General features: G+C 43.8%; 1 protein-coding gene across 1 annotated transcript in view; it reads right to left on the reverse strand.

Moving 5' to 3' along the window:
* The window catches only part of lama1 (laminin, alpha 1), a 273,548-nt gene that overhangs the window by 134,771 nt on the left and 114,123 nt on the right, over positions 1-24,654 (reverse strand). The window contains exons 16-25 of the mRNA XM_055633912.1: positions 22,230-22,340; positions 19,901-20,028; positions 19,193-19,279; positions 16,844-17,055; positions 15,406-15,512; positions 11,902-12,082; positions 6,492-6,628; positions 4,064-4,300; positions 3,215-3,358; positions 538-714 (exon numbers count right to left, since the gene is read on the reverse strand). Coding sequence (XP_055489887.1) covers positions 538-714; positions 3,215-3,358; positions 4,064-4,300; positions 6,492-6,628; positions 11,902-12,082; positions 15,406-15,512; positions 16,844-17,055; positions 19,193-19,279; positions 19,901-20,028; positions 22,230-22,340 — 1,521 coding nt within the window. The remainder of the gene's footprint in view (positions 1-537; positions 715-3,214; positions 3,359-4,063; positions 4,301-6,491; positions 6,629-11,901; positions 12,083-15,405; positions 15,513-16,843; positions 17,056-19,192; positions 19,280-19,900; positions 20,029-22,229; positions 22,341-24,654) is intronic.

Below are 24,654 nucleotides of genomic sequence, written 5' to 3' on the forward strand. Positions count from 1 at the left end.
CCAGAGCTCAGAGTTTGTGTATTGGAAGGCACAGTCACCAACAGCAGAATGACTAAATCAGCATTTGATCAATTCCATAACTAGTTGTTTCCAAGAGAATAACATTTTATTTGCTAAACTTTACTTTAGACTTTGGAGATACAGCGCACAAACAGGTCCTTCATCCCACCATGTTCGTGCTGACCAACGATCCCTGTGTACTACCTGTATCCTACACACTAGGGACAATTTACAATTTTTACCAAAGCCAATTAACCTACAAACCTGTGCGTCTTTCAAGTGTGGGAGGAAACCGGAGCTCCCCAAGAAAACCCACGCGGTCACAGGGAGAATGTACAAACTCCATACAGACACCACCAGTAGTCTGGATCAAACCCGTCTCTCAGGTGCTGTAAGGCAGCAACTCTACCATTCTGCCAATGTGCCCCCCCCCCCCCCCCCCTACTAATTTACTATCTTGTGGGTTCTTATAAATTTGCATCACGATTAATACCGAACAATGTTCATCTTAATACGTTTTGCATTTACACCTCTCACCTTGTCTCCTGTGAACAGAGCAGGTGCTGCCCAGTAATATGGTCCTGTTTGAGAGTGTTTCTGTACCAGTGCAGTAGCCTGCAAGATATCTGGAAGCTGAGAGATGTTCTCTGTTGTACCAGTCATATTGGCTTGACTGAAGACATGCATTATCAGTTGGCTGGATGTCACGGTCAGCTATAGAGATACAAGTATGCAAAGGCATGTCGTTATAGGGAAAGAGAGAGAAAGGAAACTGTTAGTTGATGCATAACATAACTATAATAATTGCATGATCTTTTTATCACACTCTAGGTCCTGGTAATTTTCAGGAGCCATTATCACATCAGCACATACAACGGTGAATAGATTTATCCATTGTAAGCTAAGATAGGGTTTGACTGGCAATAGTAAAATAACTTCACAGAATCATCTGAATTTCAGGTATCCTACTCAACTCAGCCATCTTTGGGAATTAAGCAAAATCAAAATTGAAGTATGTTCTTGCCAAAAAATACAAATTATGTACATGGAATAAATGTGTAAAACGGGAAATTGTTAAATCACCTTTCTACTTCTGGACAATAATTGAAATACACATTGCTATTTATCAATAAATATCAAGTAATATTCAAATTCTGAGGTTTCATTACTTTTTTTTCAGTTCAATTAGTTCTGGCTGAATACTGAAAGACATCTATCTATCTATCTATCTATCTATCTATCTATCTATCTATCTATCTATCTATCTATCTATCTATCTATCTATCTATCTACTTTTAAAACTCTGGCCCCATCCGACCGCCTGCCGTACGGATCCCTTCCTGCCTTTTGATTCGTGCCCGATACTCGCAGATGTCCAATCGGAATGGCCGATGCTCGCAGATGTCCAATCGGAATGGATCCATTTGCATGTACTATCTATCATATCGCCCAATCCAGATCTCTCCGAGATCTATCTATATCTTTTCTTTTCTAAGTATCTCCTATCTTTCGTCGTGTTGAAGTACTATCAAATCCTTCTCCCCCCACCCCCAAGTATTTCAAAAATAAACTTGCTATCATAGCTTCCAACACACTTCGAAACAAAGTTGCATCTGAACTTTTCACTGCTATCCATTTGATCTATCTGCTGAGGGAGGCAGGGCAGTGCTGGAATCTACCTTTGAGAACGGCTTCATCTATCACCATATCTACTCTATACTTTTAAAAACTCTGGCTATCCCTTCCTGCCTTTTGATCGTGCCCGATACTCTATCCGATGCTCGCAGATGTCAAAGTCTGTGGCTGCCGCCTGCCGTCGGTCCGTCCGGCTCCGGCTGCCTTTCTTCCTTTTGATTCGCTGCTCCTTCCTATCAGCTTCCAACACACTTCAAAACAAAGTTGCAAGACAGGAACACTCTGAACTATTCACGTCAATGGGATATCACAGCAAGTGCTTCAACAGGAGGGGGAGGAGATGGGGCCAATTGGTATTGCAATTGGAACTGCTGCAGCAGGCAGGGAAGGTGCAATTGGATTTTTTTTTCAATCCACTGCTGAGGGAGGCAGGGGAGTGCTGGAATCTTACATTTGGGAACGGCTTCAGTTCTGTTGGAGGAGACGGGTGCATGGTGGAATATTGGGTTGGGGGATCACACCATTGGGGGAGCAGATCCAACGGGTCTGCACTTGGGCTAGTTATAGATAAAGCTTTCTTTGTGATGGTATCTGCTGGGATGGGTTACGTGCACCTCAAAAAATAAAAAATAAAATGTTCAATTTTTCAGAATTTTTATTACAAAAAGATGACAAAACTTTTAAAAATAAAATGTATAAATTAAACTTGGTAGGCCCTTAAACAGCTTAAGCAGTTTATAGAGTGACACCAACAGCAAGGAACATTTAAAAGGCATTTGAACAGGTACATGGATTGGAAAGGTTTACAGGGATATGGAACAAATGCGGGCAGGTGGGACTAGTGTAGATGGGGCATTTTGGATGGCATGGGCAAGTTGACCCAAAAGGCCTGTTTCCGTGCTGTATGACCCTATGACTATGATATGCACATCTGCTACTTTTCGTCTACAAAATAAGGCTGTGTTTATATATTTTCTGTCAACATTTTGTCTCATTCAAATATTTTGCAGAGATGCTTAAAAAAATTGGCACAATTGGCACGAGAAAATCATTTTTTACACAGAGTGTGGTGAATCTGTGGAATTCTCTGCCACAGAAGGTAGTTGAGGCCAGTTAATTGGCTATATTTAAGAGGGAGTTAGATGTGGCCCTTGTGGCTAAAGGGATCAGGGGGTATGGAGAGAAGGCAGGTACAGGATACCGAGTTGGATGATCAGCCGTGATCATATCGAATGGCGGTGCAGGCTCGAAGGGCCGAATGGCCTACTCCTGCACCTATTTTCTATGTTTCTAAAGTGCTGGAATAACTGAGCGGGTCAGGTAACATCTCTGGAGAACATAGCTCGGTGATTTTTCAGGTCAGCACCGATTGTCAGGAAAGGTCCCAATCCCGAAACATCAACTATCCATGCTTTTCAGAGATGTTGCCTGACCTGCTGAGTTACTCCGGCACTTTGTGTCCTTTTGCGTCAACCAGCATCTGCAGTTCATTGTTTCTGCTTTTAAAAGTTGCTTATTTCAGGATAGTCACAATTCACAGGGGCTGACTTTACTCGTCAGTTAGGAGGTTTGCACTTACAGGAACTCTGACCAGTCCATGGAGTTCTGAGCAGGAATCAGACACGCCGGAGCAGCAACAGCGACTGCAGCCTTCCGGGTTGCGAAGATTGAGAGCAAAAGATCCAGCCTTGCATTCATTGCAACGGATACCAGAAACACCTCCCTGAAATAAAGGTTCACACAACACTCAGATTTCTCAATAAATCAATGTGGGTTTACTTCCCTCAACACCACACGCCCTTTACTCATTATTCTGCTACGTTTGATTTATAAAACTGCAAAGTCTGGGTTGGAAAACAGAATGGAGGGTGGAAAAGGGCAAAAAATAAATTTATGTTGTTAAAGTTCATGGACCAGAAAAGACAAACAACTGACAGGGTTATTGTGGTACGTTTAGACAAAAAGATGAATTGCACTAAAATGCAGGTGAAGAAGAAAACTGCCAGCATGTGGTAGCCGGTCTGAATGGCCTTGGTCGGTGCTGTACATCCTATTGGATTCTATATGATTCTACAAACTATTAAATACTGGGAAAATAATGAGGTTGGTTGAAAATGGTGCATATTTGGCAAGTTTTAATGAGATCCTCCCTCATTCTTGTAAACTCCAGCGAGTACAGGCCCAGTGCTCATCATAAGTTAACCCAATCATTCTTGTGATCATTCTCTTAAATCTCCTCAGGACCCCTTCCAAAGCCAGCACATCCTTCCTCAGATATAGGGTCCAAACCTGCTCACAATACACCAAACGCTGTCTGACCAGTGCCTTATAAAGCCTCAGCAGGACATCCCTCTGGGGAGGTGCTAGAGAAGGAGAATAAGTTTGGAAATTCTCACTGGGGGACAGAGATATGTGGATGACCATGTACCTTACAGGGACAGAGCCCAGTGTGTTCCTCACAACTGCAAACTCCTCGCGCCAGGTCACACATTTCCGGCGTAGTTCCTCTGGGATCGCACTTGCATGCAATACATTGTGGATAATTCCTGTATCCAACTGCACATGCACTGCATTTTTCTCCACTGAATTCCTCTTTACAAAGGCAGTGACCATCCATCACATCACACCCGACACCAACGGAACCCATCACACTGCAGTTACAGGGCTGAAAATGAGAAAATGAAGTAAGAGGAAAATATACAATAAATGACAAGAAGCTTAACCGCATTGATGCACAGAGGGACCTTGGGTTCCAAGTCCATAACACCATGAAAGTGGCAGCACAAGTAGGTAGAGTGCTTGCCTTCTTGGCTGGGGCATTGAGTATAAGAGTCAGGAAGTCCTGATACAGCTTTATAGGCTAGGCCTTATTTGGAGTATTGCGTGCTGTTCTGGTCACCCCGTTACAGAAAGGACGTGAAGAGTTTGGAGAAGGTGCAGTGAAGGTTTACGAGAACGATGTCTGAATTGGGGGGCAGGGAGAGGTTAGACAGTCTTGAATTAATTTTCTTGTAATTCCAGAGATTAAAGGGAGACCTGATAGAAGTATATAAAACAATGAGGCATTGATAAAATGGACAGTTAGAATCTTTTTTCCCCAGGATGGAAATATCAAATACATTACTGCATAGCTTTAAGTTGAAAGGAGCAAAGTTTAAAGGAGATGTGCAGGGTATTTTTTATTTTACACAGAGAGTGGCGAGTGCATGGTACATGCTGCGATGGCTGCTGGTGGAGGCAGATACAATAGTGGCATTTGAAATACTTTTAGGTGGGAAATGAATATGCAGGGAATGGAGAAATATGGATTATCTGCAGGCATATAGGGCCAGGATGGCCTGTTTCCGTGCTGTAATTGTTATATGGTTATATGGTTATATAAGAGTTGGTCTCAATGGCATGTTCGGCGTAGACTTTGAGGGCCAGAGGGCCTGTTCGGGTGCTGTACTTTTGTGCGTTCTATGTATAACGCCGATAAATCCATTTCAATTGCAGCTTGCATAAAATAAAAAGGATGCGTAAGGAACAGCAGGAAATAGCACATCTGATGGAGAAACAAGGAACCACTGGCAGCAACATCTGGATTACTATATTTAATTGCACATTTGCTTAATCCAAAGGTACTGCCAGATATTAGCCATTATAACAGTGAGCGATAATAGCATCGCCATTTCTTTTTATGACTCATGCTAAACTAATTGCTTGTAAATTTTCTCTAGTTTTACTTTCACTGGGGTTAACATGTAAATAGTGAATATGGGATGTGTATACAAGGCTATCGATGTCTCACAACCCACACTTCAGGCAGCATCTCTGGAGAAAGTGGATAGGTGCCATTTCGGGTCGGGACCTTCTACGGGCTGATTGTGGCAGGAACTGGAAGCAAGAACAGACCCGGCTAAATCAGTGATGGCAACAGATGGCCTCAGGCTGGGAGGTTCCCGGATTGGCTGATCGTTGGCTAGGGACGGTGTGGTCCAAAGAGGGATACATGGTTGTGAACTGTGGAACTGGTGAACCAACTGAGTGGATGAAGGGGGATGGGGACGTGGACGGGGGAACAGCAAGGGGAGGGGTAGGGGGAAGTAGAAGCAGTTTGGTTTAATGAGGTAGAGCCTTGTCCTCAATTGCTTATGTTAAATTTACAATGTGATCTGGCCACTTTGCATTTGATATCCAATTCCATTGAGGGCATGTCGTTTTGCAGGTGAACTCATCGCCTCTTAGGAACATTATCTAATCATTACCAGCATATTCATCTGCACACTAGAGTGATTGTATGGGCACCAAACAGTGTTCAATCACATTCAAATACAATTGGTTTTATTGAGAGGGCACAGCTTTAAGGTGAGAGGGGCAAAGTTTAAAGGAGAAGTGCGGGGCAACTTGTTTTTTTCCCCACAGCGGGTAGTAGTACCTGGAACACGCTGCCAAGAGTGGTGATAGAGGCAAATACGTTAGTGACATTTAGGAGGTTTTGGATAGGCACATGGATATGCAGGGAATGGAGGGTCATCGCCCATCATGCAGGCAGAGGAGATTAGTTTAACTTGACATCATGTTCGGTGCAGACATTGTGGGCCAAACGGCATATTCCTATGTTAGACATAAAGTGCTGGACTAACTCAGCGGGTCAACATCTCATGAGAAAAAGGATTGGTAACTTTTTGGTTCGGAACCCTTCTTCAGTCTCAGACTCGGACCCTTCCTATGGTGGACTGATCTATGTTCTGTGATCACTATTACAAAAGATTAATAATGAATCGGTACACCATTAACGATGGCACTGATGAAAAGAATAAAAGCATTTGGAGCGATGTCTTGCTGTCGAGTGGAAAGCATTTTTCTTACAGTACCTGACACCCACTTCCAGGGTCATGGCCCCAGTAGTTGGTCTCACACCTTTCACATTTCTCTCCCTCGGTGTGGGGTGGGCAGATACACTGGCCAGTGTCCGATGCACAATTGTTCTGAGTGTAGGCACAGTCACAAGCTGCAGCAGAAACACATTGGGATCTTGAAGGAATCAGTCTTTCACTTCACACTTGCCAAGAAGATTTCTTAAACATTACACTTCAGCATTTAATTTGGCATGACTGTGCAATACTCCGACCAATTTTTATTCAGCACCATTAGTCGATATGCAATATTATTCCATGTTTAATATGAAGTTCCAGCTGAGATTATAACAATGCAATTAGCCCATTTATTTGAAAAGGCACCAAGCAGTTTAAGTTTAAGTTAAGAGATTTAGCATGGAAACAAGCCCTTCAGCCCACTGAGTCCATGCCGCCATCGATGTGACCAGTGGCTCACGCTATCAGTCCTTGCACTAGGGGCAATGTATAGAAACCAGCTAATTTACAATCCCACACGAATTATGAAATGATTGAGGAAAACGGAGCACCCGGAGGAAACCCATGCAGACACAGGAAGTAAGTACAAACTCTACACAGACAGCACCCGAGGTTGAACCCGGGTTCCTGGCGCTGTGAGACAGCAGCTCTACCATTGCACCACTGTGCCGCCCCAATTAAATTGAAATTAATCAATGCTTTTGTTAATACAGTGTAGTCATAGAGTCATACAGTGTGGAAACAAGCCCTTCGGCCCAACTCACTCACACTGACCATTATGTCCCATCTACACTAATCCCACCTACCTGTGTTTGGCCCATATCCCTCTAAACCCGTCCTATCCATGTATCTGTCTAAATGTTTCTTAAAACATTGCGATAGTGCCTGCCTCAACTACCAGCTCCGGCAGATAGTTCCATACACCCACCACACTTTTTGTGAAAAATTACCCCTCTGGTTCCTATTAAATCTTGCCCCCTTCACTTTATACCTATGTCCTCTGGTTCACGATTTCCCTATTCTGGGCAAGAGATTCTGTGGGTCTGCTCGATCTATTCCTCTCATGATTTGATACATACATGACAAGCATACATACAGCACTACTGCACACTTAGCATTCATGAACTTATTATTCAAAGCTCGCAGCCTGCATCTTAGTTTACCCACCACTTCATGCTTGCTGCTCTGGAGGTGGTGGTGGTTAAACATTTATATAATTTTAAAATTCAGGCTTGTGATTTCAAATGTCTCCATAGCCTCACTCATCCACAATCTCTCTCTGCAGCCTTCAACTAATTGTTATTTCTTCACTTCAGGACTGCTCCCCTGTCCAGAACATTGGCTGACCTTACACCTTGTGTAATGGGATGTAATGCCAAGATTCTATAAGGTGCTGGTCAGGCCATATTTGGAGTATTGTATGGAATTTTGGGTCCCATATCTGAGGGAGGATGTGCTGGCTCTGGAAAGGGTCCAGAGAAGGTTTACGAGAATGATCCCAGAAATTAGTGGATTAGTATGTGATGAGTGTTGGATGAAACTGGGCCTCTACTCATTGGAGTTTAGAAGGATGAGGAGGAATCTCATTGAAACTTACCGGATAGTGAAAGGCCTGGATAGAGTGGATGTGGAGAGGATGTTTCCACTATTGGGAGAGTCTAGGACCAGAGGTCTCAGAATTAAAGGATGTTCCTTAGGAAAGAGATGAGGAGGGGTTTCTTTAATCAGAGGGTGGTAAATCTGTGGAATTAATTGCCATATATGGCTGTGGAGGTCAGTCATTGGGCATTTTTAAAGTGGAGATTGTTAGGTTTTTGAGGAGTAAGGGCATCCAAGGTTACATAGATAAATAGAAAATAGGTGCAGGTGTAGGCTATTCAAGCCATGATCACTATTCAATGTGATCATGGCTGATCATCCACAATCAGTACCTCATTCCTGTCTTCTCTCCATACCCCTTGACTAGCCTTAAGAGCTCTATCTAACTCTCTTCTGAATCCATCCAGTGAATCGGTCTCCACTGCCTTCTGTGGCAGAGAATTCCACAAATTCACAACTCTCTGTGTGAAAACGTTTTTCATGGTCTCCGTTCTAAATGGCCTACCCCTTATTCTTAAACTGTGCCCCTGGTTCTGGACTCCCCCAACATCGGGAACATGTTTCCTGCATCAAGCGTGTCCAATCGCTTAATAATTTTATATGTATCTATAAGATCCCTTCTCATCCTTCCAAATTCCAGTGAATACAAGCCCAGTTGCTCCATTCTTTCATCATATGACAGTACCGCCATCCCGAGAATTAACCTGGTGAACCTACGCTGCACTCCCTCAATAGCTAGAATGTCCTTCCTCAAATTAGACCAAAACTGCACACAATATTCCAGCTGTGGTCTCACCATGGCCCTGTACAATTGAAGAAGGACCACTTTGCTCCTATACTCAACTTATCTTGTTATGAAGGCCAACATGCTATTCGCTTTCTTCACTGCCTGTTGTACCTGCATGCTTACTTTCAGTGACTGATGTACAAGGATACCCAGGTCTCGTTGCATCACCCCTTTCCTTAAACTGACAACATTCAGATTCATTCAAATTAACATTCAGATAATAATCCGCCTTCCTGTTCTTGCCACCAAAGTGGATAACCTCACATTTATCCACATTATACTGCATCTGCCATGCATCTGCCCACTTACCCAACCTGGCCAAATCATCCTGCATCCTCATAACATCCTCTTCACAGTTCACACTGCCACCCAGCTTTGTGTCATTTGCAAATTTGCTAATGTTACTTTTAATTCCTTCATCTAAATCATTAATGTTTATTGTAAATAGCTGCGGTTCCAGCACCGAGCCTTGCGGTACCCCACTAGTCACTGCCTGCCATTCTGAAAGGGACCAGTTAATCCCTACTCTTTGTTTCCTGTCTGCCAACCAGTTTTCCATCCATGTCGATACCCTACCTCCAATACCATGTGTTCTAATTTTGCCCACTAACCTCCTGTGTGCGGCCTTATAAAAGGCTTTCTGAAAGTCCAGGTACACTGGCTCTCCCGTGTCCATTTTCCTAGTTACATCCTCAAAAGATTCCAGAAGATTAATCAAGCATGATTTCCCCTTCGTACATCCATGCTGACCTGGACCAATCCTGTTACTGCTATCCAAATGCACCGCTATTACATCTTTGATAACCGACTCCAGCATTTTCCCCACCACAGATGTCAAGCTAACTGGTCTATAATTCCCTGCTTTCTCTCTCCCTCCTTTCTTGAAAAGTGGGATAACATTAGCTACCCTCCAATCCACAGGAACTGATCCTGAATCTATGGAACGTTGGAAAATGAACACCAATGCGTCCATGATTCCAAGAGCCACTTCCTTAAGTACCCTGGGATGCAGACCATCAGGCCCTGGGGATTTATCAGCCTTCAGTCCCATCAGTCTACCCAAGACCATTTCCTGACTAATGTGAATCGCCTTCAGTTCCTCCATCACCCTAGTTCTTCTGTCCCCTAGTACATCTGGGAGATTGTTTGTGTCTTCTTTAGTGAAGACAGAACCAAAGTACCTGTTCAACTCGTCTGCCATTTCCTTGTTCCCCATAATAAATTCACCTGTGTCTGTCTTAAAGGCACCAACATTTGCCTTTACTAATTTATTCCTCTTCACATACCTAAAGAAGCTTTTACTATCCTCCTTTGTATTCTTGGCTAGCACCTTTGTTCTTTATCTTTTCTCCCATATTGCCTTTTTAGTTACCCTCTGTTGATCTTTAAGTTTCCCAATGCTGGGCTTCCCCCTCGTCTTTGCTATGTTACAAGCCTTCTCTTTTATTTTTATACTGTCTTTGACTTCCCTTGTTAGCCACGGTTGCCTCTTACTCCCCTTAGAATCTTTCTTCCTCTTTGGAATGAACTGATCCTGCACCTTCAGTATTATTCCCAGAAATACCTGCCATTGCTGTCCCACTGTCATCCCTGCTGGGGTCCCTTTCCAGTCAACTTTGGCCAGCTCCTCCCTCATGGCTCCATAGTCCTCTTTGTTCAACTGCATTACTGACACTTCCGATTTTACCTTCTCCTTGTCAAATTTCAGATTAAAACTTATCATATTATGGTCACTATCTCCTAATGGTTCCTTTAACTTGAATTCCTTTTATCAAATCCGGTTCATGACACAACACTAAATCCAGAATTGCCTTCTCTCTGGTAGGCTCCAGTACAATCTGCTCTAAGAATCCAACTCAGAGGCACTCCACAAACACCCTTTCTTGGAGTCCAGTACCAACCTGATTTTCCCAGTATACCTGCATGTTGAAATCTCCCATAACCTCCATAGCATTACCTTTGTTACATGATAATTTTAATCTCCAGCCTACTGTTTGGGGGCTGTAGATAACTCCCATTAGGGTATTTTTACCCTTACAATTTCTCAGTTCTATCCACAATTACTCTACATCTTCTGATTCTGTCACCCCTCACAAGAGACTAAATTTCATTCCTTACCAACAGAACCACCCCACCCCCTCTGCCCATCTGTCTGTCTTTTCGATAGGCCGTATACCCCTGAATATTCAGTTCCCAGCTCTTCTCTTACAGCCATGTCTCTGTAATTCCCACAACATCGTACCTACCAATCTCTAACTGAGCCTCAAGCTCATCCACAGTGTTGATGAGGCATGTTGGTCGGTGTGGGCAAGTTAGGCTTCTGGGCCTGTTGCCATGCTGAATGACTATGTCGCTATAACTCAAAGAAACAGTCTCTGTAGCCCGAACATGGTAGGTAGAAGAAAGGCTTTGCCTCTCCAGTTTCTTCCTTTCAACCATATTATCGCTGCTCTACTTCAAATCCTTTCCCATGCATGGAGGGAAAGAGAAGAATGAAGAATTCAAAATTAAAATATTTTCTTTTGAAAGGAGATGAGGAGAAACTTATTTAGTCAGAAGGTGGTGAAACTGTGGAATTCTTTGACATAGAAGGTTGTGGAGGCCAAGTCAGGATGTTTTTAAGGCAGACTTAGATAGATTCTTGATTAGTACGGGTGTCAGAGGTTATGGGGAGAAGGTAGGAGAATGGGGTTAGGAGGGAAAGATAGACCAGCCATTATTGAATGCTGGAGTAAACTTGATGGGCTAAATGGCCTAATTCTACTCCGATGCCTTATGACTTTATGACCAGTGTTAATGGGTGGTTCAGCATTAACTCAATGTGCTGAAGGGACTGTTTCTGTGCTGCATCACCTCATGTCTAACTTATTCCATTTTCCTTAGATCCCTTGCTGTCTAACAATCCACAAATCCTAATCGGAAGAGCTATTTAAATGAATTTACGCATTGTTGCTCGAGGCCAAAAAGGCAAATGAGAAAGTGAGACTTACAATGTGTGCTTCATAAGATATTTCAAACACTTACGTGTGCATCCGCCATCCTGGAAGCTGTAAAAGCCGCGCGTGCAGCGGTCACACTTGTCGCCACTCACGCCCGGCCCGCAGCGGCACTGCCCGCCCTCGCTGCAGTCCTCAGAGATTGCGCCCAACAAGCTGCAGTTACAGGGGCTGCAGCCTAGTCCCGTGCTCAAGCCAAAATACCCATGCTGTTGGCAACAGTAAGAGTGTCGGTCAGGCAACAGTGCAGAAGCCAGAGCTACCTGAACAATTTGCTAAAACATGCACACAGGAGACAGCATAGTTTTAGACGTGTGCGCAACAGCTGGTTAGCAGCTCCCTCGGTACTAAACATTAATGATAATATTCTTTTTAAATTGACTCTGAAGCACAATTTTCACACCACTTTTCAGATTCTGGTTTTAGCCGCAGGAGTAAATCGACTGATAAAAACGGATTCCAACTGACCCAGAAAAATCAACATTGCTGCAGCATAAGATGCTTCCCGCTAACAATGAGCAAATATGCTGGAAATAATGAACACTAATAACGCTCCTGTTGAACACACAAAGTAATGGAGAGTGATGAACCAGTGAATAAAGCTCATGGCATTGGCATTTGGTGCACAAAAGCAATCACTCCAACAATCAGGCCAGTGGCAATAGGACCATTTAAAGCAGAATACATTAGTCTTGTTACCTGGTAGCTCGGAATTTTACTCTAATTCAATTATTGATCCCATTTTCCTTCAACCACAACATTGCATGGTCCCACAGCCTAGGCTGCACAGCAGCGCAGCTGGTAGAGTTGCTGCCTCGCCGCGTCAGAGACCCAGGATCAATCCTGACCTTGGGTGCTGTCTGTGTGGAGTTTGCATGTTCTCCCTGTGGCCTCCTCGTTTTACTCGTTCTCTGGTTTCATCCCACATCCCAAGGAGGTGAGGGTTTGTTGTTTAATTGGGCTCTGTAAATGGTCCCAAGTGTGAATGGAGTGTACGACAAAGTGCAATGGCAGAGAACGAGTGTGAAAGGGTGATCAACGGTTGGTGTGGGCCCGGTGAGCCAAGGGCTTTTTTTCTGTATCTCTAAACAAAACTCAACCTAAGCCCTCTGTGTAAACACCATTTTAGCTTTATGCCCATTTTCCAAACCCTAATAGGAACCTGAGGGGCGACCTTCTCATACATAGAAACAAAGAAAATAGGTGCAGGAGTAGGCCAATCAGCCCTTCGAGTCAATGCTGCCATTCAATATGATCATGGCTGATCATCCAAAATCAGTACCCCGTTCCTGATTTTTCCCCATAATACCTTGATTCCATTAGCCCTAAGAGCTACATCTAACTCTCGTTTGAAAACATGCAGTGAATTGGCCTCCATTGCCTTCTGAGGCAGAGAATTCCACAGATTCACATCTCTCTGGGTGAAAATGTTTTTCCTCACCTCAGTCCTAAATGGCCTACCCCTTATTCTTAAACTGTAACCCCTGGTACTGGACTCCCCCAACATCGGGAACATTTTTCCTGCGTCAAGCGTGTCCAATCCCTTAATAATTTTAAATGTTACCAGAAGATACCCTCTCATCCTTCTAAATTCCGGTGAATATAAGCCCAGTCGATCCATTCTTTCATCATATGTCAGTCCCGCCAATCTGGTAATTAACCTGGTGAACCTATGCTGCACTCCCGCAATAGCAAGAATGTCCTTCCTCAAATTAGGAGACCAAAACTGCACACAATACTCCAGGTGTGGTATCGCCGGTGCACTGTACAACTGCAGAAGGACCTCGTTGCTCCTATACTCAAATACTCTAGCTATGAACGCCATCATGCCATTAGCTTCCTTCACTGCCTGCTGTACCTGCATGCTTACTATCAATGACTGATGTACGAAGACACCCAGGTCTCGTTGCACCTCCCCTTTTCCTAACCTGACACCACTCAGATAATAATTTGCCCTCTTGATGCCACCAAAGTGGATAACCTCACATTAATCCACATTAAACTGCATCTGCCATGCATCTGCCCACTCACCCGACCTATTTGTAATTGATAGTGGTGTCAAAGGTTATGGGGAGAAGATAGCAGAATATGGTTCAGAAAGAAAGGGAGATCAGCCGTGATTAAATGGCGGAGTAGACTCAATGGGCTGAATGGCCTCCTGCTCCTATGATTTATGAACATGAAACATAAAATATGAGCTACTTACTGTATACAATGAAAAAACAATGGTGATATACGAATGATTGCCAGAGATTATTCTGGACCTGAGTAACTGCCAGTTAGATGCTGTGCTTTGCTTTCAGAAGCTGTGACATCTAAACTACTTCATAAAATTATAACCAAGAAGCCTCTTTGAAGTAGCTATTGTTTTCCATGAATGCGAAAACTTGACATGAATAAAAGCTTAGAACGATGCATAATGAGACTCACTTGAAGCTATGTCAAAACGCCTCATTATTAAATCAAATCAGTTCCACTATTAGAACATACAAAAATCACAAACTGAAGGGAGGTGTTAATATATTTCAGCTGATCCTCCGGACTGCAAAGTGAGAAATGAATTAGACATTTTTGTTGTGATGTAAAGATTTAGTGATCTGACTTTTATTTCAATAATAACAGAAAGATGATATTTTGTTAAAAAGTTGCTTATGGAGTTAGTCTGCATTTTCCCATCAAGCTTACGTTCCGGTTTATTAATTGTGTATCTTGTACCTTCCTGTTTGTTGTTCATCATGTTCACCTGATTAGATAGCCCGAGGTGATTTAAAATACCCAGTTTTGTTCAATGTTACGGACTCTTTTCACCTGAAAGGTTGTGATGATCTGGATCATCGCCTGAATGCATGTAGGAGGCAGGAGCCTTCATTGCATTTAAAGTGTGGCTGAGTTCACACCAATGACTAGAAGTGCCATCATCTAAGCAGGATATCACCACTTTTGGCTGGCAAGGACTTGCTGGGCCAAATGGCCTCCTTCACAGATGGAATCGCAATAATTTCTGTGTTAAAATGTTACGGTACAAATTTGTCCTCAGTTGCCTCTGCTAAATGCAAGATGTATGTTGAACTTCAGTTCCACTGGTGGACCTTTCTGAGCTTATTGCAAGCTTGGTGCCAAGCGGAAAAAAATGTCTACACTGCTGCATTTTCATTTTCAACTGAATTGAAAGATGCAGCCTGGAAACAGGCCCTTCAGTCCACCGAGTCCATGCCAACCATCAATCACTCGTTCACATTAGTTCTATGTTATCTCCACTTTTGCATCCACCACTACACACTAAGGGCAATTTTACAGAGGCCAGTTAACCTACTAAAGCTGCACACCTACGGGATCTGGGAGGAAACCGGATCACATGGAGAAAAAACACATGGTCACAGGGAGGACATGCAAACAGCACCCATGGTAGGATTGAATCTGGGTCCCTGGCACTTTGAGGCAGCAGCTTTACCAGCTGTGCCACTGCGTCGACTACAACTGCGACGTGAATACCTGCTAAAAGTAAAAGTTCACTCAAACCATAAATACGTACCAGACACATGTCACACTTCTGGCCCAGAACGTTGTGCTTGCATTGGCAATAACCAGTTAGCAGGTCACACACCTCCCCGTAGGAACCGTTCACATTGCAGTCACAAGCTGAAATACAATGGGAAAGACGGTCTGTAAGTAATTGAGAGGCTGATCCAATGTCAGGGAAGAGCTGCTTGCAGCTTGTTGCTTTTGCCTGTAGATGGCACCGCATGCCAACAGGCTGTTTGAAGAAGGACTTCTGTTGAGCACACAATCTAATTTTCTTCGGATAAATCCTGGCAAATAAATCAGCCAAACAGGCTTCTAGATTCATTTCAGTCAGTCGCCTTCTCCAAAATAGTTGTCAAATAGACATTATTCTCCATACAAAATGCTGTCCTTCTTGAGAGTGGGTGACATTGGGTTTAGTATTTTGATTAGAATCAGTAGAATGGTTTATCTTTCAATCTTCAAATCCTTGAAAATGTCAGCTCTTTATTTCTCGGCATTGAATTTTTTCTCTGTCAGAGTACCTTCTCAGCAAGATTAACATTTAAAAATCTTTGTAAACAAATTCCATCAGCTACTGGATTCTCTTCAAGACCGAAGGATTTTTGGAAATCGTATTGTGGAATGGGCAGGAGCTGACTAGTGTAGATGGGGCATCTTGGCCAGCATGGGCAAGTTGGGCAAAACGGCCTGTTTCTGTGCTCTATGGCTCCTCAATGGGTTTCAGAAATAATACAATTAAACAATGCTGGAGTGAGGCTACACGCAAACTGAAGGAACATTATCCACTATTCCACTTGGGTAGTTTACAACCCAATGAGGTGAACAATGAATTCTGCAAATTTAGGTAACTAACCAACAACAACCCTTCCCCCTTCCCCCGTCTCCTTCCACCTATACCTCTTCCACTGACTTCCCATTTCTCACTTATTCTCACCTTTGCTCCTTATACCTCACAGCCTTTTGTCTTTTTCCCATCTCTGGCCTTTGTCCACCAATCTGCCAAACACACACCTCCCCCCATCACCTGTATCCACCTGTCACCTATCAGGCTATTTCCCCCTCTACTATCAGTCCCAGGAAGGGTCCCGACCCAAAATGTTCCTGGATATATCCTGCCTGATCCGCTGAGTTACTCCAGCACTTTATGTCCATTTTTGTAAACCAGAATCAGCACAGCCATAAATAGACCATTGTTGGCTCTTTGAGGTCATCAGTGCTGGCTCTGATTTGTTCTGTGTCTTTTCACACCTCTAGTTTCCCTCTCCCCTGACACTCAGTCTGAAGAAGGGTGTCGACCTGAAATGTCACCCATTCCTTTTCTCCAGAGATGCTGCCTGGTCCGCTGAGTTATTCCTGCATCTAGTGTCTGTCTTTGGTGTAAACAAGCATCTGCAGTTCCTTCCTACACATTTTGTCTGCAGTTCCTTATGTTACTTTGTACTTACCGCTGCAGTTTTTTGCAATTACTGCATCTCCGTAGTATCCGCCTGCGCATTGCTCGCACTGTCTGCCTGCGGTGTTCCTGGTGCACTTCAGACATTCCCCCGTCAACTGGTCACAGCTTCCAGGAACTGACAGGTTGATGTTGTTGCTGCAGTCACATGGCTCACAGGAACGTCCAGGTGATGTTGGGTTGCCATAGTAACCATCAGCACACCTATGCAGAAGCAAGAGACAATGAGCTGTGGGGCCATTTGACATGATTCACCACGAGAATTCCTGGCCCATGGCTCAAGGAGATGAAGAGAAATATATTGAGTCAGAGGGTGGTGAATCTGTGGACTTCTTTGCCACAGGAGGCTGTGGAGACCAAGTCTGTGGATATTTTCAAGGCAGAGATAGATTCTTGATTAGTACGGGTGTCAGAGATTATGGGGAGAAGGCAGGAGAATGGGGCTAGGAGGGGGAGAGATCAGCCATGATTGAATGGCGGAGTAGACTTGATGGGCCGAATGGCCTAATTCTACTCTTATCCCTGATGACCTTATGATGATTTAGGAAAATTAGTCCCCCTACACCGAGTATCTCCCATACATTAAAATGGCGACTGCACGCACAAAAGTGTTCCAGGGTTCAAGACTACAATATAAAAGTACTGCTTTCATTTGTACATCTGTAAATGCTGCTTTATGAAAGAAAGAAATGGGAATTTTAAAATTTAATGAAACATCGAAATGCTAGACAAATTTACAATAGGCTCAAAGGTTCACTTCCAATCTACATCTGTTGCAAGGCAACCTTTGATTTAATGCTTTGCCCATGAACAGACACACATACCTTTTCTGGGGTGTTTTTGGCCAGGATGTGTGAATAATTATGTTACCTGATAATGTGCTAATCCATTGTGGCTGCTTTTAATAAGAGTTGATGTGCAGGTTATATTCTGAAGAGGGGCCTTCTTTGTAAAAGTGCAGGGTAAGGAGGAAGTTGTCCCATGCACAAAGTATGTTTCAATAAAATGTACACTTTGTTATATGTCTCCTCCTCCTCCCTGCACAGACTATTGTTGCTAGAGGTTAATTGGAAGCAAATGCCCAAGCAGGTTTCAAGTCCAGAGACCTGGGCTCGATCCTGACCTTGGGCGTTGTTGTCAGGACTTTCATATGAAGAAAGACTGGATAGACTCGGCTTGTACTCGCTAGAATTTAGAAGATTGAGGGGGGATCTTATAGAAACTTACAAAATTCTTAAGGGGTTGGACAGGCTAGATGCAGGAAGATTGTTCCCGATGTTGGGGAAGTCCAGAACAAGGGGTCACAGTTTAAGGATAAGGGGGAAATCTTTTAGGACCGAGATGAGAAAAACATTTTTCACACAGAGAGTGGTGAATCTCTGGAATTCTCTGCCACAGAAGGTAGCTGAGGCCAGTTCATTGGCTATATTTAAGAGGGAGTTGGATGTGGCCCTTGTGGCTAAAGGGATCAGGGGGTATGGAGAGAAGGCAGGTACAGGATACTGAGTTGGATGATCAGCCATGATCATATTGAATGACGGTGCAGGCTCGAAGGACCGAATGGCCTACTCCTGCACCTATTTTCTATGTTTCTATGTTTCTATGATATGGCATTTGTATGTTCTCCCTGTCACCACGTGGGTTTTCTCCGGGCATCCTGGTTTCTCCCCTACATCGCAAAGACGTGTGGGTTCGTAGGTTATCGATACTAATCAAGAATCCGTCAAGATATCCATTGACTTGGCCTTAACAGCCATCTGTGGCTATCTCGACCTTTCACTATTCAATAGGTTTCAATGAAGTTCCCCCCCCTCATTCTTTTAAACTGTGGCCAGTTAGACCTCCTGTTTAACCAGCTGCCAAAAATTGACTGTTTTTGCATTTGAGAAAATTCACAAATATTCGAAAGCTTCCATAAAAATTATTCTGCTATTTGAAAAACTTTAAAAATATGTAAATTGTTTAAAAAATTGAAACATAATTTGACAGGTTAAAAAAACAAAAATAGTTAAATCTCTCAAATTAACTCAATTAAAAGCTAACATTATCTTAATCTCACTTGAATAAAAGAGTGGTGAATCTGTGGAATTCATTGCCAAAGAAGGCTGCAGAGGCCAAGTCAATAAATAATTTTATGGCAGAGATACACCCTGTAGATAGATTTGTGATTGGTACGGGTGTCAGGGGTTATGGGGAGAATTCAGTAGAATGGGCTTGAGAGGGGGAGATAGATCGGCCATGACTGAATGGTGAGGTAGACTTGATGGGCTGAATGGCCTAATTCTGCTCCTATCACTCTTGAAGGTATGACAATAATCCCTCACCAGCATCCCCAACCTACCTTTCACATCTGGATCCTGTGTAGCCTGGCAGGCACTGGTCACAAATAAGTTCCCCCGTTGTGTTTAAGTAACAAGTGGGACTGAAGCTGGAGAGACAAAGAACAGCTTTAGAATTGTTACAGGTGACAAAAACATCTGAACCTCCACAAAATGGAAGAAGGGCGTGATTTGTGTCCAATTCAGACTGACGCACAGCTCCTTTGTTAAGTATTCCCTTAAATCAATGGAGCACAGCCTCAGATCTACCTGGCTTGGCACTAGATGGACAATCTATCTCATACATAGCAAGGAATCGAATAGGATCAATATGTGTGCCCTTCATGGATTTAGTCAGGGGCATCTGTAGGGTGTAGTGGATATCAGCTGACACTACATCTACTTGGTACGTAAGTGGTGGTCACATGAAGTGCCCAAAATGATAGAAGACCCACCATTTTCCAGCAGGAGCCTTCATGTTTAGTTTTTCTTTCATGGTACAACATGCCCCATCTACACCAGTCCCACCATCTGTGGTCCACATCCCTCTAAACCAGTCCTATCCATGTGCTTGTCTAAATGGTTTTTAAACATTCTCCAGTATTAGTGTTGATTTTGCTTGTGGATCATTGGATACTTTAATGATTGATGCTTTGGGATGGCCAGAGGCTGTGCACAACACTGAAAAAAACACTTCAAATGGTCTTCTATTGAAACAGCAGCCGGCTTACTTGTTCAAGGGAACAGTCAGTGGGCAGGCACAGGGTTTGCAGTCCTCAGCAGTCCCTCTGCTGGGATCGCCATACAAACCCGGGGAGCACTGCTCACAGTTTGGTCCAGTTGTGTTGTGTCGGCAGTCCTGGAAAGGAATGTAAACTTTCAGTAAAAAAAAATGCAGCAAGGTTAGATTAGAGATATGGCACAGAAACAGGTCCTTAGGCCCACACCGACCTGCGGTCCCCGCACACTAATACTATCCTACACACACTATGGACATTTTACAATTATACCAAGCCAATTAACCTAAAAACCTGCACGTCGTTGTAGTGTGGGAGGAAACTGGAGCTCCCGGAGAAAACCCATGGGGAGACGTACAAACTCGGTACAGACAAGCATCTGTAGTTAGGATCAAACCTGGGTCCCTGGCGCTGTAAGGCAGCAACCCTACTGCTGAGCCACTGTCCCACCCCCAGTGAGCAAAGAAACCCCTCTGCTAGTGATTACACATCCTCCCTCTCCTTGTTAAGGATTTAAACAGAATAACTTTTCATCAAGTTTCAAGTAATGGGGTTGATGTCCCATCGGCCTGACTTTGCTGCACTTGCAGAACAGCATTCCTCCAGTGATGACCTGACCCGCCAGCAGCCATCATCACTGAATGCTTCCAAACTTCAACCGAATGCATTTAATAACACGAGTGTTGCAATTAAAATTATTATAGAAAAAATTTGAGTTTGAGTTCAGTTTATTGTCACGTGAACAGAGGCACAATTAAAAGCTTTTGTTGTGTGCTAACCAGTCAGCGGAAAGACAACACACGCCTATAATCGAGCCATCCACAGTGCACAGATACGGGATCAAGGGAAGAAATGCTGCAGTAGGGATTTAAAAGAGTGAAGCGATTATAATGCATGATTGCAGATCTACTTCTGTGATTAGCACACAAAGAGTTGCCTGCCTTGGGCGCCATCTTGGTTTGGCCGACTGGATTTGACAAACTGGACTGGATTGATTTTTCTTTACATTTATGACTAACACGCACAGACACCCACACCACGCACACACTTTGAACACAATTAAAAGTATTTAAACAAATGTAATCAAAATAAAGTACCTTCAATTTATTTTCCCCCTTGCTGCTGCCTACCATTGAATGGTGTTGCTGTGCTTGCACCTGGTCACTCAAGTGTGCACACTGCCCATTCTGAGAGCAGGGAAGGATGCAGGATACAAACTGCTTCACTGGGCCTCCTCAGGGTTGCTGCTGCTGGTTTAAGTCCAGCTTAATTTCTGCAGGATATTGTGAACAGGATATTGTGAACCCAAATCTGAGGATGTGCTGGCCTTGGAGAGGGTCCAGAAGACGTTAACGAGAATGACCCCAGGAACGAATTAATTAACATATGATGAGCGTTTGACGGCACTGGGCCAGTACTCGCTGGAGTTTAGAAAGATGAGGGGGGACCTCAATGAAACTTACCGAATAGTGAAATGCCTGGTGAGAGTGGATATGGAGAGGATGTTTCCACCAGTGGGGGAATTTGGAACCAGAGGGCATAGACTCAGAAAAAAGGACATACGTTTGGAAAGGAGATGTGGAGGAATTTCTGTTGTCAGAGGGTGGTGAATCTGCAGGATTCATTGCCACACACGGCTGGGGAGGCCAAGTCATTCTGTATTTTTAGGCAGAGATTAACAGATACTTGATTGGTAAGGGTGTCAAAGGTTATGGGATTGAGAGGGAGCGATAGATCAGTCATGATTGAATGGTGGAGTGGCTTCAATGGGCCAAATGGCCTAATGCTGCTCCTATGACATGAACTTCATAAGTTAACTACCACCATTAGCACTGACATAGGGATGGAAGTTCTGGGTGGCTGTAATTTGCAGAAAAGGCTCAAGAAAAAAAGTAGCCAAGATGCAGAGTCAGATTTGGTAAGGATTTCTTCCTTAGGGGAAGCTCTTCTTGATTAGGAAGGGCATCAAAGCTTACAGGTAGTCGTCAGGAGAATGGGGTCGAGAGGGAAAGATTGATCAGCCATGATTGAATGGCAGAGTAGACTTGGTGGGCTGAAAGGCCTAATTCTGTTGTAATGTGTTATAGTTTACGGTCTAATTCTAAATCTATAACTCAGTCGTTTATAAATTGAATCATCTGCCCCAAACACACACAATGCTACACAAAACTGGGGATGAACTCCCATTGTTGGTATAATTATTATATATTGTTGCAAATACATTTAAAAGTACATATATCCCCACACAAAAGTTCTGCTTTTAAGATTTCACCTGGCATTTCGCCGATTATACTTGAGATAACAGACATTGCAAAGAACTCACCAAGCAAGTGCCATTAGTGTCACATTCTGTAGCATGGCCATTGCATTCACACTGTTGACAGATGCCACCAAATAGTATTCCATCAACACGATAAAAGCCCAGGATGCAAGACTGTTGAAAAAAACAATTGAGTTTTTAAAACCCCACAGCAGAGTGCTTCCGACATGTGTCAGAATTTCCAATTTCTCATTTAATGGCTAAGAAATGTAATTGGGCAATACTTGCAGTTCACACTGACTGTGAGAATCTCATTGCCATAAGCACACAGCAGGAACAATCTTTCTTTCAACCTTACTTTAGACATACAGTGCGGAAACAGGTCCTTCAGCCTACTGAGTCCAGGCTGATCAGCGATTCCCCCATGCACACCAGCAATATGCTGCTGCACACAAGGGACACTTTACCAATTCCAGAAGCCAATTGGCCGACAAATCTGTACGACTTTGGAGTGTGGCCGGAGCACCCAGAGAAAACCCACGTGGTCACAGGGAGAATGTACAAAATCTGTATGAACAGCACCCGTAGCCTGGATCAAACCCAGGTCTCAGGTGCTGTAAGGCAGCAACTCTTCTGCTGCACTTCTGTGCCACCCTTACTGCATTGCTAATTCCTGCTGCATTGCCAGTGTATGAGACCTCACCTAACTAATTAAAAAAACGGCAAGATTATGACGTGCAAGCACTCATGTTCATTTGGAGTCATATAGAAGATATGATTCTATACACAGCATGGAAACAGGCTCTTTGGCCCATCAAACCCATGCTGACCATCACCCATCCATTTACACTGATCCTACACTAAAGCAATTACATTTTTTCCATGTTGTGATCAACTCACCCCACATTCCACCACTCACCTACATTGGCAGCTCGCTCCTGTTACCAACAACTCTTTGTGTAAAAAATATACCCCTCAGTGCCCTTTGAAACACAATCCTTCCCATCTACTATGGCCTCTACGCTTAGACACCCTTACCATGGGAAATAGTCTCTGGCTATCTACCAATCTATGCCTGTCATAATTCAATCGTGCTATATTGTCACATGTGAAAAACACCCTGAAATTCTTTACGATTTGCCAGATTTGTTGCCACTTCCAAAGTCTGGTTTGTACTCAGGGTCTTGTGGAGCGGCACCTGATCCAATCGAGTCCCTGGGTCGTTCAGCATACCAACATGCCCCTTCTTGCCCGGCCATCTTTGAGCTCCAGGGACGCCTCTGCAGCTGACCTTGAGGGCCAGGGACCAGCAGTCCTGGCTCCCTCCTCTTGCATACCCTGGTGTTTGGGGGACGAGCAAGGGCCGGGCTCCGTGGCTTCCTCTCTACAGGCTGCATCCCGCCGGGTCTTCCTGCGTCGTGCTGAGCGACCTACTGGGTCTTCTGGGCGAGTTCCCAGTCCGTGGCAGGTGAGCTGGATCTTTCGGGTGGGTATGGCCACGGCTTGCCAGGATCTTCCTCTAGCAAAAAGAGACCTATCCTATCCTGTCTTTCCTTAAATAGCTAGATTTAAGACACATTTAGACAGTTAAAATAGCATGGCATAGAAGGATATGATCCTAATGCAGATAAAGGGGGTTAGTGTGGATGGACAAGAAGGCCAGCATAGATGGGCCCATTTCTGTGCAATAGGACTTTATCACTTAGTTTAGTTTAGTTTAGAGATACTTGGCGGAAGCAGGTCCATTGGCCCACCGAGTCCAACCCAACAGAGTGATCCCCGCACATTAAAACTACCTTACACACACTAGGGACAAGGGAGAAGAGGAGGGAAGAGACTGCAGACCTAAGACTTTTTGCCTCCATCACAGTGAGGAGGTGCTAGGTGGACTCACTGTGGTGGATGTTAATATGTGTTTATTGTTGGGTTTTTTATTGTATTGTATGTATGTATGACTGCAGGCACGAAATTTCGTTCAGACTTCGGTCTGAATGACAATAAAGGAAACCTGTAACCTGTTACACTTATACCAAGTATACAAACTCAGGCCAATTAACCTACAAACCTGTATGTCTTTCATAAAGCTAGGACACGTCACAAAATCATGTCCTGAATTGTGATTCAACAAAGACCTGGAATATTGAGATTTAAAAAATAATCAGCCATGAAATGAGTTAATTTGCTATTTTCATGGTATGAAGAGACACAACTCAAGACTCAGTTTTAATAGTCATACTAGACCAAGTGCAGACCATTGGGTCTGCTCCCCCAATGGTGTGATCCCCCAAACCAATATTCCACCATGCACCCGTCTCCTCCAATGGAACTGAAGCCGTTCCCAAAAGTAAGATTCCAGCACTGCCCTGCCTCCCTCAGCAGTGGATTAAAAAAAAAATCCAATGGCACCTTCCCTGCCTGCTGCAGCAGTGAAAAGTTCAGAGTGTTCCTGTCTTGCAACTTTGTTTCGAAGTGTGTTGGAAGCTGGCAT

Source organism: Leucoraja erinacea, chromosome 4 (genome assembly GCF_028641065.1).
Source record: "Leucoraja erinacea ecotype New England chromosome 4, Leri_hhj_1, whole genome shotgun sequence".
NCBI lineage: Eukaryota > Metazoa > Chordata > Chondrichthyes > Rajiformes > Rajidae > Leucoraja > Leucoraja erinaceus.